The following is a 16,682-nucleotide window of genomic DNA, read 5'->3' on the forward strand; positions in this document are numbered from 1 at the left end:
AGCTTGATTGTCAGAATCTGATGGAATATTTTACTTCTAGTAACAGCTCAAGAGCTATTTTTCCAGGCTGTTATGTTACGTATGTTTGGTCCATTGATTTGTACTTTTATCTGCTTCTTTTTGATATTTTAATATTTATTTTATTTATGTAACTTGCCCTGAGGGTCAATAAAGATAGAGAGTGGGATATCAATATTGTGAATTAGCACATTTTATTCCTAGTAGATATATTTTAGGTATTTTATTAGGGATGATGCAAAGGTTGCTAAATGGTGTTCCTTTTTTCCATATGTGGTGGTCTTGTAGTAAGGTTAAGGCTTACTGGGAAATGATATATAATGAAATGAAAAGGATGTTTAAAATAACATTTGTGACAAAACCAGAAGCCTTTCTTATGGGATTCATAGGGACAGAACTACCTAAATTGTATAGAAATTTATTTTTGTATGCGACTACAGTGGCAAGAATGTTACTTGCCCAAAAATGGGAAAAAGTCCCAGCAAAGGAAGAATGGATACAAAAACTTATGGAATATGCAGAAATGGCAAAACCTATTGGAAGAATAAGAAATCAAGATAAAAAACTTTTTATAAAAGAATGGAAATGGTTTATTGAATATTTACATGTAAATTGTACATGTAAAAACACTGGCAGGATTATTGTAATAACCTGAAGCTTTATAAGAGTATATATATATAAAGAAGATAAATAAATGAGCAGGTTAAGTTAATTTGGATATGCAGAAGATAGTAAAAATAAATTTAAGGAACTGCACAAAAAGGGGGAAGTAAGTCAAGTTTTAAAATGTCGAAATGAATTGTATATATCTGAAAAGTATAAATAATTTTTTTGAAAAAAGGTTTCTGAATGTATAGCCAATAAAGAGTTGATAATATTCTGTAATTATTTTATTTACTCAAATATTTAAATCTTTGTTGTTATTCTATTAATATTTGAAAACAAATAAATAGTTCCATAGAAATTCCAAGCAATTAATGTATGTTAAAATACTTCATTTACAGAGGACAGTATTTACTAGAGATGCAGAATTATGATCTTGCAAGTTTCTGCATACACCAAGTTGCAGAAATGGGTCAAGGTACTGTCTTTTTATGTTTTATGTTTCTGTGCACTGTTAAGCTATGGCCCAGGTCCAAAGGATTACTTGAAGCGTGCCCAGGAGCACCTGGAACTTTTCTTGAACAGCAAACCCTCATACCCTATCACAGTTGTGGTTTTTTGGTTGGGGGGGGGAGTCCCCTCAAGTTCAAAATGGTTTGACATTTATTTTTTAAAATAAAAGTATGTTTATACTGCCATTTCACAAAATATCAGGGCAGTGTACAATGTTAAAACACAATGAATGCACCATTAAAACAACAAAAATGCAGATAATTGTTAAGGTGGCTAGCTAAATAAAAATTGAAAATTAAGTAGCTGCGAAGCCCTGTTGGCATAAAATGGTATGATGGCTGTCTTAAGAAATATAAGCCCAAAGTCTCGTTGAGCATGCAGAACTAGTAATAAGCTAATTGGGAACCACTGCTGTATTACCGTATTTTTCGCTCGATAACACGCACCTGACCATAACACGCACATAGTTTTTAGAGGAGGAAAACAAGAAAAAAAAATTCTGAATGAAACAGTGGATGTATCATTTTTGTGCTTCATGCTGCGGCCACAGACATGTGATTTGACGGTGAGTTTGGGGTAGCCCAATGCAAAGATCCTGAGGATCCATGTGGATCCATGCTTTGTAACCACGTTTTTGCACCATTGCAGCCCCAGGCAACAGTGGGTGCGTGATTTTTTTGGTGCAGGCTGTAGCCATGGACATGCTATGTGATCTGATGGTGAATTTGGGGTGACCCAATGCAAAGATCCTGAGGATCCATCTGGATCCATGCTTTGTAACCACGTTTTTGCACCATTGCAGCCCCAGGAAACAGTGGGTGCATGATTTTTTTGGTGCAGGCTGTAGCCATGGACATGCTATGTGATCTGATGGTGAATTTGGGGTGACCCAATGCAAAGATCCTGAGGATCCATGTGGATCCGTGCTTTGTAACCATGTTTTTGCACCATTGCAGCCCCAGGAAACAGTGGGTGCGTGATTTTTTTGGTGCAGGCTGTAGCCATGGACATGCTATGTGATCTGATGGTGAATTTGGGGTGACCCAATGCAAAAATCCTGAGGATCCATGTGGATCCGTGCTTTGTAACCATGTTTTTGCAGCATTGCAGCCCTGTTTTTGCATCAGATCATTGCTATGTGATCTGATGGTGAATTTGGGGTGACTCAATGCAAAGATCCTGAGGATCCATGTGGATCCGTGATTGGAACCACGTTTTAAGTAGGGAGGGAAGGAAAAACATAGAAGCGACAAGGAGAGGGGTGTGCAGAGAAGCAGCTGGCTAAGAATGCAGGAGAGGGGTTTTACCGGAGGGAGGAAAGGAAGGCAAAAGTCCCCCCCCCCCACAAGCCAGCCCGCTCTCTCTCTCTCCCCCCCCCCCAACCTGCATGTTGCCTTCGAGTCCCAGACGCACGGAGAGGAATCTGTTTTCCACTCTGCTTGCCTGGAGGGGAGGGGTTTTCTCTGCTCTTTGTTCCATCTGAGCAAACACAGTAAGGAAACAGAAGCGGGTGGGCAGTAAGACCCTGAGGCAGAATGCAGGAAAGCAGCAGCTTCCTCTTTCCTCCCTTCTCCGGACGATTTGATATTTGCCTGATTTTTGCCTTCACTCACGCTTGTCAGCTCCAGGGACCACACATTCGCTCTATAACACGCACAGACATTTCCCCTTACTTTTTAGGAGAAAAAATCTGCGTGTAATAGAGGGAAAAATACGGTATGTTTTATATTTGGTTTCTGTACATCACTCTGGTATTCTCTGGAGTGCTTTAACAGAAGTTTAATAGGAGTCTTTGGCATTCTGAACATTTATATTAACATTGGCTATGAAGCTTGCCTGTCTCTTATAATATCTGTATTTATACGTTGAAATGCACAATAATAAATAGGTTGGCCCAGAATGAAGTTGTCCTTCAATATTTTACAGGATCCCTTGAATGTTCGCTTGTTCAAGAAGCACTTGTTCAGTCATTTTGTCAGAATCACAACAAGGCCATTGTGTGTGCGCTGGCAGCCTCCGAAAACCAACCTGATTGTGCCATGTTTGTTCTACTTGGAAAAATCCAAATGAAAGCCAAAAAATATAAGGTTAAAGATATGCTCTTGTATTTCTGCAGTTTTGAAGGGAACTATTTTTGAAAGCTATAGGGAAAATGTGTGAGGCTGATAAAATTCTGCATGGGTTCTGGTGACTATTTCATTTCTTATTAAATCTCTATTCCTCCTTGCTGTTTTCTGCTGGGACACAGCACCCTGCTGGTTGTCCGTTCTTTTCTGCTGTCTTTGCCGCTCAATGGTTAATTTGTCAAGAGCTCATTTGATCTCACTGGCCTCAGTGTATGATCCCTATATTTTTATCTGTCTTGGACTTTAATCTGAACTAGAGAAAACTTCTCCTTTTTAACCTCATCTCCCCTAGCATTTCCCATACCCTCTTCCACCCTAAAGGTAAAGGGACCCCTGACCATTAGGTCCAGTCGTGGACGACTCTGGGGTTGCAGTGCTCATCTCGCTTTACTGGCCGAGGGAGCTGGTGTTTGTCTGCAGACAGCTTCCGGGTCATGTGGCCAGCATGACTAAGCCGCATCTGGCAATCCAGAGCAGCGCACGGAAACGCCGTTTACCTTCCCACCTGAGTGGTACCTATTTATCTTGCTTTCGAACTGCTAGGTTGGCAGGAGCAGGGACCGAACAACGGGAGCTCACCCCATTGCGGGGATTTGAACCGCTGTCCTTCTGATCGGCAAGCCCTAGGCTCTGTGGTTTAACCCACAGCGCCACCCGCGTCCCTTCCACCCTATTTGGGGGTTAATGATGCCTCTTTAACTTTGGCCATGGCAGTAAGCCATGCTTCTCTGATATCTGGTGTTCTGTGAAGCCAAAGTAAACCCTCAAAAATGGAATCTTCCCATGTGCTACTTCAGGTGTCACCAGTACTTGGGAAGATTACATTTACCAGGGCCTACTTGATAAATATGTAGAAAAATAATGGCAATTACTCTTTGGATTCAAGGTGCCAGATGAAAGCAGGCCAAGTTTTAGATCATTACTTGCTGTGCAGAAGTAAAAATTGATTTTTTTTAAAACTGGGCAGCCTAGTCCATGACACATGACAAGTAGCTGTAACTAAATCAGTCTTTCTGGCTATGTATTCAACTCATTAAGTTTGTATTTCTGTCTAGCTTTCATTACTGGGATAACCTTAGATCCTCTTTCCTTGGTGGCAAAAAAAGAGTTCTATTACATAGTCTTCTTTGTGGCAGTACGTACAGTGTTTAAGAATGTAGCAAACCTATGCATGTCTACTCAGAAGCAAGTCCAAATGATTTCAATAGAACTTACTCCCAAGTAAGTGTGCATAGAATTGTAAACATATGTGTAGAATCTATAGGGTTGGGTATTTACCGTATTTTTTGCTCTATAAGACTCACTTTTCCCCTCCTAAAAATTAAGGGGAAATGTGTGTGCGTCTTATGGAGCGAATGCAGGCTGCACAGCTATCCCAGAAGCCAGAACAGCAAGAGGGATTGCTGCTTTCACTGCGCAGCGATCCCTCTTGCTGTTCTGGCTTCTGAGATTCAGAATATTTTTTTTCTTGTTTTCCTCCTCCAAAAACTAGGTGCGTCTTGTGGTCTGGTGCGTCTTATAGAGTGAAAAATACGGTACTTCGTTTTTTTAAAAAAACGAAGTAAATATTTATATCTGCGGTGAAAAAAAGATGGAGGCCACTTTGTTATTCAAAAGGATGACTGATTCACCACTGAGCAAACTGAGCAGCACAATCACTCTCAAGACTGGGATTGCAAACATCAGTTAACTATATTTTACACTTACTTTTTATTACAGGATGCTGTAGCCAGTTTTAAACAAGCATTGAAGCGGCTGATGGATACTGCCGCTTCAAGATCTACACCTAGTACATTTGAAGCTGCAGAAATATATTTTTTTATGGGCCAGTGCTATATGGAGCAAGTCTCCTTATTAGAGGTACATATTTCTTAAGTGTTATGGCATTTTGGTTTTAAACATTGTACTCAAAAGTTTTGATTGTGGAGTTGAAATGAGTTAAAGACTTGAGCGTTGGGATACTCCTCAATGGTTTGTTGAAAGTCCAAAACTGTGTTAAATTTTGCTTAGGCATGTCAGACAAAGTAATTTGAAGGGAAGGGGATTGTTGATGTTTAGTCGTTTAGTCGTGTCCGACTCTTCATGACCCCATGGACCAGAGCACGCCAGGCACTCCTGTCTTCCACCGCCTCCCGCAGTTTGGTCAGACTCCTGTTGGTAGCTTCGAGAACACTGTCCAACACATCTCGTCCTCCGTCATCCCCTTCTCCTTGCGCCCTCAATCTTTCCCAACATTAGGGGCTTTTCCAGGGAGTCTTCTCTTCTCATGAGGTGGCCAAAGTATTGGAGCCTCACCTGAGGGCTATTCCAATTGGGCAGTAGCACTTCAGTTCCACCTCTTAGGATAGTGCCAACCTAGGCACAGAGACTAAGGGCGAGATTTAGCTACCCCGTTCTGCGAGGAGAAGCCAATGGAAGGACTCCCTTTGGCACAACAGGGCTTTTCTTCCTCTCCTCTCCCCTGTGCACCTCCCTCAGATTTGCTTTGGAGGGTCAGCAGATCCCCCAGAACAATGTGTGGGGGTAGGAGAGGGAAGATCATTCTCCGTGTTGAATTCCACTTCTGGATCCCTTCTGCCTGGAATATATTTAATCAACCAGCCAAGCTATTGATGGGTTGCAATTATACTTCTATTGCAATATTGTTTTTAGCTATTAGTATATGTATAGGCAGGGGATTCATTTTTATAATAAATAAATTAATAACAATAGTACATCATCTGGTAAAGCAACAAATGTTTAGCATTACAGGATTATCAATTTGCCACTGTTCTTCTCCCATGCTGGCACGCTTGAACTTCTAATGCTTGAAGACAGGAATGCAGTTGTGTCTCAGGAACTTCTAAGCAGCCTGTTCCCAGAAGAAACCCCAGCCTTTTGTTCCTGCCTTTTGTTTCTGGCAATAGCTTAGCAATTCTTTCTGCATTTCTTTGTTACTCAGGTTTGTACTTTTCTCTGTTTTCTGCTCTGTGTGCTCAGGATCCTTTTATTCATTCTCTCAATTATTTCTCTGTAATTTTCTGTCTCTTGTAGCTAGTTTTGTGTGTCTAATCTTTGTGGCAAGTGGAATCTTCCCTTGGCTGTTCCAGTGTCACAAACTTAATTAATTCTGTGGTTGTCTACATTTTTTTTATTCCTTTTGCTAGTTTGTGTGATTGATATCAATTGATTCTGTGTTCAGTTGGTTCTTAAATTCCTTCAAATTTCTTCAATAATTGTCTACGATTCATTCCCCTTTGTGATTGTCATAATTGATTATTTCAATTAATTCCCCTCTGTGACTTGCCATGATTAATAATACCCTGCAGTGATTTTCTGTCTTGAACCCCATGGTTCCATTGGGATTAGACATGGATTGGCAAGTTCAGACTGATGAGGACGAGGCAGAAGCAGAAGGGGTGTGTGAATAATAGGAACTGGGGATGGAGGTTCTCCCATTTCCTATCCATCCTGCAGAGCAGAGAGCCTTATTGGGGACTGAAGAGGGCATTAACAACCCACAGGAGATATCTGAGCTGAAGTTGGCAGTGGCTGAACAGGAGCCAGAATGGGAGGGCAAAACCTTACTGTCTCTATGAGAGGAATTTCTGGTATTTGAACCATCACCTCCTTCTTTTTCATTGGCATTGCATTTTCATAGCAAAATTGTTGGGATGAGTGCTGAAGAATTTAGTTAAGTGTCTGTGTTTCCTCAATATGTTATGTCCCCCCGCCCCTTTGATATACTATAGAAAATTAACTTTAAATGTTTTATATGAATAAGAGAGTTCAAAACAAAATACTGATCACTTCCACTATGCCCCTTATGAAAGCCTGCACTGGGTACAGCAGGACATGGTTCACTTTGATTAATTTTACTAACTTCTCTAAAAAATACAGAGCATGTATTTTGATCAAGAAGGCTTGTCAAGAGTAACCCACCCACCCTCATTGTGGCTACTTTGTCAAGTGATTTCCTTAAATTGGATTTAAAATACTTTATATGTCCAAACAGCTGATAATATTCTTGTTCAATTAAGTGCAGTAAACAAAATGGCCAAATTGGATAGATCTGATTAATTAGATTTTCTGTTCCTCTTTCCATTAAAACGAATCTCAAAGAGGCTCACAGACAATAAATAACAATAGCATAATAATACATCCCAGTTATGACATAAGTCATATTATATAAATTAACAAATCATCAGTAAAACAATAACAATATATATAGCACCGTTAACAAACCAGCAACTAAAAACTAATCTAAGCATCTCAGTTACAGCAAAGTCAAACTGGGTGAATATGAAAAAATTAGGCAGTAAATTTTCTTGTCTGGGATAGATGATAACAATTAGAAGTCTTAATAAGACATTTAACTTCTGTTTTGTTAATATGTGGCCAATTTGGTAATATCTAAAAAATGGTCCTATTTACTACCTCATATAACAACAGATACTGTCTGGGCCTCTTGAAGAGTGTTGTTAAAACCTATTTTCAGAATGTGAGGCCTATTTAAACATTGGAATTTGTCTCTCCATAACTGGTATCATTTGCCTAATTTCATGCAGTACAAAGTCCTAAAGCTGTAAATGTTTTATAGTCTTGGCAATATATTCTAGACAAAGGGCAATATTTAGTAATACTAACTTTATTGTATTTTTAGGCCTGTGATGCTTTTACTTCTGCTGTCAAGCTATATCCACGTTATGCTGATGCATACTATCAGCGAGGGCTTTGCAGAATGCAGCTCCATCAACCTAAGTGCATATTAGATTTTAACAAAACACTTGCTGTTCAACCAGACCATTTTCAGGTAATGCTGAAAATTCGATTTTTGGACACACTAAAATAGAGCTTATCTTACCTCAATGTTCTACATTTAGCAATAAAAATAAGGTAAAGGTAAAGGGACCCCTGACTATTAGGTCCAGTCGTGGCCGACTCTGAGGTTGTGGCGCTCATCTTGCCGGTGTATAGCTTCCGGGTCATGTGGCCAGCATGACTAAGCCGCTTCTGGTGAACCAGAGCAGTGCGCAGAAACGCCATTTACCTTCCCGCCCGAGCGCTACCTATTTATCTACTTGCACTTTGACGTGCTTTCGAACTGCTAGGTTGGCAGGAGCAGGGACCGAGCAATGGGAGCTCACCCCGTCATGGGGATTTGAACCGCCGACCTTCAAGTCCTAGGCTCTGTGGTTTAACCCACAGCGCCACCCGCGTCCCTGAGCAATAAAAATAGTAGATTGCAAATCCCTGGAAAAGTTTATTCTAGTTCGTCTTCATTAAATTTACTTTGTGGTATACCAGGGTCAATGGTGTAGGCTGAATTTTCAGGCCTGCTCATTTAGCCACACCCCTACCTATCCAAACACATACATCTCTGTGTAGGCATTCTGTGTCTATATAGTAAGAAGCATTCATGCAAGCAGTTTTCTAAAGGCCTCTGTTACATTCCTATTTAACATCTCTTGCAAGGTACTCATGCAAAAGGGGGTCCTTCTGCAGAGTGAGGCCTTCTGGACAAGGTAACCAGAAGACTGCCTAAACTGATGCTGTAGTTTGCCACTGAAACCCAAAATGCTGTTTTAAATTTAGAAATTTTAAAGTTATTTGTAACCCAGGCCACCTCACCCAGAGGACTTCACTCTGAAGATCCCCCCTTGGGTCTTTCTCAGAGCAAGGTGAGTGGAAAAACTTCTAGGAAAAGAAAAGAAAACAAATAAACAAATAAAGCGAGGTAACAGGAGGAGCAGGAATGAGGAGATGGCAGGGTGAAGGAGGAGGATGTTTGCTTCACTAGCACCATAAAGAAGACTGAGCAGCAGCAGAATTACTAGCCATCTCAGGCAACATAATGTCTGGTAATGGGCCTGTTGGTGTTTGTTTCCTTCTAAAATGTGTTTGTTTTCTTCTGTAATGCTTTTGTAAAGGCATATTTAAGTCGTGCTGCTTACTATGGATGCAAAGGAAGATTTTCCAAGGGAATAATGAATTGCAACGAAGCCCTCAGAATTCAGCCTACAAGCGTGAGAGCCTATCTTTATAGAGGAGCACTGAAGTTTTATAACAGGGTAAAAATGTTGTCTTATTTTTTTTGGTGATGAAGTATGTTACCTTTTGCAGGTAAAGACAGATGTTTGGAGTACACTGCTGCTCATTTTAAAGAAGAATCGAAAACTTACGATCAACACACCAATGTAGTAATCAGCCTTAACTGAACATATTTTTGAAATATAGGGTGGGATTCAATGTCAACAGAAGCCCAGTTTCCCCTTGCACAACAAATCCCCACCCCTGCTGCTTGTTCCCCTGAAATTGGTTCATTTTGGGGGGGGACCCCCAAAACAGTGCTCGGGGGGCAGGAGGAGAGGGGGATTGTTCCTTTGCCAAGCCAAAATGCTTGCTCTGCCACAACAATCACGTGAGTACAATGTTGAATCTCTCCCATAGTTTAATAATAATTGCCACTTGTAAGAAATAGCACACTTTCATGTCGTGAAGGTGGACACAAGTGTTTGTTTGTTTTAAAAATAACTATAACTATAGTTATAACTATAACATTGGTAACTGTTTTAGGGAGACAGTATGAGCTAATATAGGTGAGGTAATACTTTAAAAGAAAAGAGCCCTGTGAAGCTTATAAACTTCTGCTCCTTTCATCTGTCCAATCCCTGAAAATCTCAGGGTGCTTTTCCCAAAAGAATTGCATTGCTGGATCAGACAAAAATCTGCTTTGATTTTTTTGAGACACATGCCACTACAAGCAGGCAATAGGTGATGGTCATTCTCTGTTTCCAGCATCAGGTAACATAGATGTATTCTGCCTTTGAATATCAAGCTTCCATTTACAAGCTTGATTAATAGGCTTGGTTCAATCTGTTCTGCCTCTTATATCTACCGTATTTTTCTATCTAACTATTTTTAAAGCCCTATAACTTGCTAGCCATCACTATGTCTTATGGTGGTGAAGTCCATAAATTAATTATGCCTTGTGTGAAGAAATGTTGTCCTTAATCTCCTGCCAGGTAACTTCACCAAATGACCACTTGTATTATGAAAAATACAAGTCACCTTCATAATTTTATAAACTTCCAAATTTCAACAGATATCAATAGAAAACCTGCCAACACAGGATTACATATAGAGGAATGTGTAGCGATATTCATTTATACAGATTATTTGATGATTTTAGGTAATATGACTAATGCCATGTCATTTTTTCCCTACAGACTTACAAACATGCCGTTGAAGATTTAAGTAAAGCTATAGACCTAGACAATTGTTGCATTTTGGCATATTACAATAGAGCACTTTCTTACCACTGCCTGAAGGACAGCAAAAATGTATGTTTCTTTTTTAAAGGGCAGTCACATAATACTTTTCAATTACTTTACCTCTATTTCTGAATCTGAATGTCCTGCTTTTATTTTTAATTATCATGCCTTTTTCCAGTTTATGACATTTGTTTACTTACTGTATTTACTAACTTCAGTCTAGAGTTCTGTGTACGTTGTAGCATTTGCATTGAGCTCTTATTCCCATTCACTTTGGGTAGAAGGGGAGCTTCACACTGTGTTACTTGGTTGGTAATGGCCTCTGCATTTGAATCCCTGTGGTAGCTTTCCCCAACATGGCATCAGCCTCAGATAGCATAGTCAATGCTCAAAAATTATGGGAGTTACTTGCTACAACAGATGAAGGGCACCAAGTTGGGGGAAGGCTATTCTATGATTTCATGAATTTAGAGCATCACGTTGACAGACCCTTGCACACCTTAAGAACCCACAGGGATGTGAATAGATGACTGCAAAAGCACATTTAATATGGCAAATGACAAGTGGTTGCTCTGCCTTTCTGTGTTGATTTTAGCTTTGTTGTTGTCATGTTGCCAGTATTTGACAGCAAAAAGTGCCAGTTGCTTTTTCTTGCATTTTCAGTATTTATATCCCAAGCCTATTAGTGTATGAATATTCTAACCAGTGATATGGGATGTAAATTTTTACAAAATGTAAATTTTCCAATGTTTTGCTTTTCCATGGAAATCTTTCTGTTTCATAAGTTTATTAGTTAAATGAATGGATGCCAGTTGCAAATACAATATTAGGCAAGCTTAGAGGTTTCAAATTTTTTGGCCTTGTTTCCTAAATATGCACACTGAAAAAATTCCTATTCACAAATTACCCTAAATATGCTAATTCACATAGGAAATTCCCCCCACAAAACCCACATCACTGGTCTTAACTGTTTCCCTACCTTTGTACCCCATATGAGGAATACGTTGATGGTTGGTTCATAAAAGATTTGCTGAATGTGCAAATTCAGTGAAAGAAAAAACCTGCATTTTAAAAAATGTATTTAAATGCTATATTTTTCTTAATTTGCTGTATTTTTTCTTAACTTTATCAGACATTCTATGAAAACCAATAAAAATTACTTAACCAATAAAACTTAATCAGACACATGTAACTACCGCAGTTAAAGACAGATTTACTAAGATGACCAGAGGTAGTTCAAAATCAATAGTCCTGTTAAGCAGATGGTGCAGTTGGGAAATTCCAAGGTCCATGATATCTTGTAGTTTTGATGATAAATTGACTTCCAAGAGTCGCTCAAGGGACTCCTGTCAGCTACAGTGCCATGGTTAAGGTCCTTTTCTTTCCCCAAATCGCCAAGTTGGGAAGAATGAATTGCTTTTAGCTATGCCAAATTTATTCTTAATCTATTTCTCCCTTGTATTTCATAACAGCAAACTTTATAGTCACTATAGTTCATGAAACTAAGGCTAAAACAAAATATTGAAAATTAATTACTTTCTCTGAACTTTGCTGAAGCTTGGAAAATTGTACATTTAATTCTTTGTTAAACACCCTAGTAAAGTTATATAGTATAAGCCACATTTCTCAAGCCTTTATTCCAGGAATGGGGAACCTCTGACCCTTCAGAATTTGTTGGCTCCCATCAGCCACAGTCCGCATGTCTAATGGTCAGGGAGGGTTGGAGTTGTAGCTCACTCCGTACCATCTGAAGGGCCACAGGCTTCTCAACCCTGCTTATTTCTTTGAAAAGCAAACAGGTAATTATTAATCAGATGGGGAGATTAGAATGTCTTTATACAGGATAATGAGATTCCATATTTTGCACTATTTACCAGTTACTGTGTTTATTTTTACAGGCTTTGAAAGATTATGGGATTGTTCTTCTTCTTGAGCCCAGCAAGGACATTGTTCTGAAAGTGTTGATCAACCGTGCCTTACTCTATGTAGATTTGAACCAACATGCTAATGCACTAGAGGTACAGACCTAACTTAGTCATGTCCTGTTACTTTCAGTAGGTCTATTCTGAATATAGCCTAGTTGCTTAGGCACTCAAGAGGGTGGTGACCAGTCAACTTCAGATATTCTTGGTGACGGCTGTTTATCTAAATTCACTTCATTCTGTCGTTAGGTTCCAGTTTGGCTTTGGTCTCCCTGATGGACGACTTCTTTCTGTAGTGAGATGAGAGAGTGCAGCTCTGTTGATTCTCCTAGATCTGCATTTTATTGGAATGCCTTTATGTACTGAGGGTGGTAGGCACAGTGGTGTGATGGTTCCAGTCCTAACCAAAGGGCCGATTCCAGAGGGTGGGAAGTGTGTGGCTTCTACTCAGCCCCATATAAATTGGTTTGTGGGGTCGCACAGGATTCTATTTTGCCCCCCAATGCTACATCTATATGGAGCTGCTGGGTGAGGTGATTTGGGTGCCACCAATATGCAGATGACACCCAGCTCTGTTTCTTCATGTTATGTGAGTCAGCTGAAGATGTGCAGTTTCTTGTACATCTGGTGTCTGGCTGCTGTGGTTGGCTAGATGAGGTCTAGTAACTGGAAAATGAATCTGAACTGGAAATGCTCTGGTTAGATCTTTCCTCTATCAGGGAACTGGGTGGATGACTTGTTCTTGATGGGAATGCATGTCTGGACTGATGTTATTCTAATAACAGTCTGAAACCTGACTGTTTACAAAGATGTTTGGGGGCTGTGACTGATTCTGTGCTGAGTTAGTTGCTTTATATCTGGTCTATGTGCCATGTTTTAATTGCTGTTGATTGTTATTTATTGCAGACCTACTGTTCCCTGCACTGTGATCTCTGGATTAATGATGGGATACACATACTTAAAATAAAATTTAAAAACTTTTTTCTCAGGAACTGCTGGTTTCCACTCACAGCTGTGGGTATGAGCAATGTGCTAGCATTATAGGCACTTATTGGATGATGCCTGTGACGTCAGTGCTGGGTACATCACAAATATTTTCTTTCTCTGTTTTTAGGACTTTGCAGAAGTAGCACTGAGTAAGCCAAAAGACTGTAAACTACTTCAAAATATTGGACACTGCTGTCATAGGTAATAATACCAAACAGTAGGAATTTAGAATAAATGTTTTGATATCATGGTTTACAATAGAGTTGGCAAAGCAGAAGTTGAGGAACATTTCAGTTGCAGTGGGTGGTTTCCTGAGCAAGAGGTTGAATGGTTTTCTTGTGTGCTTTTAGTTCTTAGGCCCTGTAGCTCTGCTCTTTCCCACAGGCTTTTCACCTAGGGCCAGATCAGTGTGGAATCCTTTTAGCATGCTAGCTGGGCAGTGGCAGCAGTGCAAAAATTGCTGGAGGCTGTTCCCCCACCATTGCCTTTTCTCCAGGGCTGGTCCAACCAGAGTGGGGATGCTCTAGTCTGCGCTGCAGTTCAGGAAGGGCACAGAAAGTGTGTGAAAAGAGCAGCCATTCTTCAACCCCTCTTCCACTCTGGATAGGCTGCAAAGGGGAGATGGAGATTTGGAGCTTGTTTCCTCAGAGGCTCCCCACCTCTACAGAAAGTTTAGTTAATTAAAAGGAACAGCAGTCAGGAAGCACCTTCCATTTCAGGTTGGACTGTATAGTATATGAGGAAACTTAGTCCTTCATGCTCAGCTTCCCCCACCAAGTCTCAGAGAAGCTTCCCATAGAAGACGAAGGAGATCAGTCAGATGGTGGTGGGTGGTAACAGCCTGAACAGCTCATAGATCAGATTTTAAAGTCAAAGTTCTAATCTGCCCCTGTATCCAGAACAGGATATTTACATTAAGAAAAATGCTGCTTTGGTCTGCTTCTGAACAAGTTCACATGATCAGCACAATATGTGACTCATGCTTGAAAAAGGAATATAGATGGTGAAATAAATACTGTAAACCATGACAAAATAAGCCATGTGAGAATGCATTATACAAAAATGAGAGGGATGTTTTGGCTACAAAATATATTTATGGTCCTGGTTTCTGCACCATTGCTTGTTCACTCATTGTAAAGTATATAATATCAAATGTTGCTAATAAAACACTTAATTTCAAATGTATATTGATTTTCAGACTTCAGAAATACGAAGAAGCTGTGCAGTCATTTTCAAAGGTTATTAAAATAGATCCCTTTTCTCTGGATGGCTATATTGGACGAGGAAATGCATATCTGGAATATGGTCATGAGAAAGGTACTAGACAAGCCCAGAAAGATTTCGCAAGAGCAATACATCTGAATCCCTTGTGCATAAAGGCCAGACTTTGTGCAGGATATAGTTTGCAGGTAATGTATTGGTAACTGTGTCTTTATAATATTCGACTGCACTCAGCAACCTTAAACTTCCTCTGACAATTTAGGGCATTCACTTAAAATACATAATGAACATTAAAGATTTAAACACTTTTCTTAAGGATAAAATAACCAGCACATATAAGTGCGATTGTAGGTCAATTATTTCCATTTCTCATACCTAAATTAAATCTATTTTTAACCAGTAAGAAGAACTGATGCCCTCTGATTTATGTAGGACCTGTGCCTATCGTACTCAGCACTCTTAACTGTTGGAGATCAATACTAGAAAGCAGTACTATTTTCCTATGAAATTCATGGGGAAAAGAAGCAGAGTAGGAGCTGTTTTCCACAGTTCCCATAGTGCAGCCTGTAACTTCCCATACTTCTCAGCTTTATCCTGCTGGCAATGTCATGAGGTGTACCACTCTGTATATGGATCGCCTTTTGTGTGAGGTCAGGACATGTGTCCATTTAAAATGTGTGTATACCTTAAACCCTTTTGCCTAATAAATAACCTGTCATATCAGGAAGTAGAAAAATTGGTTTCTTACACGGAAATGAGAGACAGAGAGTATATGGGCTTAAGGCAGGAAATTTACAACTATGATCCCTAAAAATAAACCATGTTAAAGTCCAGACTAGAACCCTTTGTCACAGCAATGGCAAAGTGGTTAAGGAGAAAGATACTGGCAGACTCATAGAGGTATGAGACATTACTATAGAAGATCGGCCCTACTGAGATAGTGGCACTGCAATTAAAACATGACTATTTCAGTAAGTGTCCAAAATATGAGGCGGAGCTTCTACATATAGCCTTGGATCTAGAGATTCTGTGCACGGCACTTGGCTCATGGGGTATTCCTGCTGACAGAAGCGGGGGGAGCAGTTTTCACTAATTCTTCCTGCCACCCCCTATGCTCCTTGGAAATATGCTCTGAGCTACATAGCCCTCCAGAAAGGTGTAAGTGGGTGCTGCAGTGGGAAGGCAGGATTGGAGAAAATACCTCCATCCCCGCTTTCCACCAGTTGGGGTCTCTGCTGGATCAAAGATCCTCCTGTGAATGGAAGAAACCTTTCCACAAATGGAAGAACAATTATGGATGCAAGCTAGTGGAAATGTCAACGTGTTAGTCCTAAAATGAAACTTTGCTGGGAAACTCTTGCACAACACACCAGTCAACGGATTGGAATAGTTCTGCATTAACTGAGATATGAAAAAGGAAATTACAAATTACCTTTTCTTTGCATTTCATATAGCTCACTGTATTGCTATTGTGGTTTGTCATAAAGCAGCTCTCTACACATTGTTTTGAAATAATACTCATTTAAATTAGGAACTAGCTTTACAGCCTTTGGGCAGTTTTGTCGATATACTTCCAAGAAACACCTACATGGCAAGTAGTGTTTTCAGTCTTCACAAGCTCTTGTAACAGCTTCACATGCTTCTTTGTAACATGCATAGAACTGCACAGTTAGTGAGCAGTTCTAAAACTGGCCCCAACCAGTAGGTAGGGCAATACAGAGCAGTGGGGTTTTGGTGCATCAGCGTAAAGTGGGGCTGGTTTGGGATCCAACAGGTACCAAGGTAGCTCAGCTCCTCTGTTGGGACATCTTTTTCCAGTGCTCCACACTGGCTGCTAGCAGAAGAGATCTTGCCAGGAGTGCATCTGCCCACATGTTTGTTGCAAGACCAACACAAAGGGAGATTGGAGTACACTATCCAGAAGGAGGTTGGCACCAACAGAGTGATGTTGTTTGGCATCACTCAACAGGTGATGTTTACACCACACTGCAGGTGATGGCCAGCAAAGGCTGGCAGAGCTCCAGACTGGCGCTGAGACA

At 40.2% G+C, this 16,682-nt stretch overlaps 1 protein-coding gene across 8 annotated transcripts in view; it reads left to right on the forward strand.

Moving 5' to 3' along the window:
- TTC6 (tetratricopeptide repeat domain 6) overlaps positions 1–16,682 on the forward strand; it is a 74,710-nt gene that overhangs the window by 47,362 nt on the left and 10,666 nt on the right. For 7 of the 8 annotated variants that reach the window (XM_083609175.1, XM_083609173.1, XM_083609170.1 and 4 more), the window contains 9 exons: positions 1,023–1,099; positions 3,061–3,221; positions 4,980–5,120; positions 7,903–8,052; positions 9,170–9,310; positions 10,469–10,582; positions 12,412–12,531; positions 13,550–13,623; positions 14,621–14,831. In XM_083609175.1, the coding sequence (XP_083465301.1) occupies positions 1,023–1,099; positions 3,061–3,221; positions 4,980–5,120; positions 7,903–8,052; positions 9,170–9,310; positions 10,469–10,582; positions 12,412–12,531; positions 13,550–13,623; positions 14,621–14,831 (1,189 nt within the window). The remainder of the gene's footprint in view (positions 1–1,022; positions 1,100–3,060; positions 3,222–4,979; positions 5,121–7,902; positions 8,053–9,169; positions 9,311–10,468; positions 10,583–12,411; positions 12,532–13,549; positions 13,624–14,620; positions 14,832–16,682) is intronic. The other variant, XR_014546998.1, reaches the window with a different exon arrangement.

Source organism: Podarcis filfolensis, assembly GCF_964270895.1.
Source record: "Podarcis filfolensis genome assembly, chromosome: 1".
NCBI classification, from domain to species: domain Eukaryota; kingdom Metazoa; phylum Chordata; class Lepidosauria; order Squamata; family Lacertidae; genus Podarcis; species Podarcis filfolensis.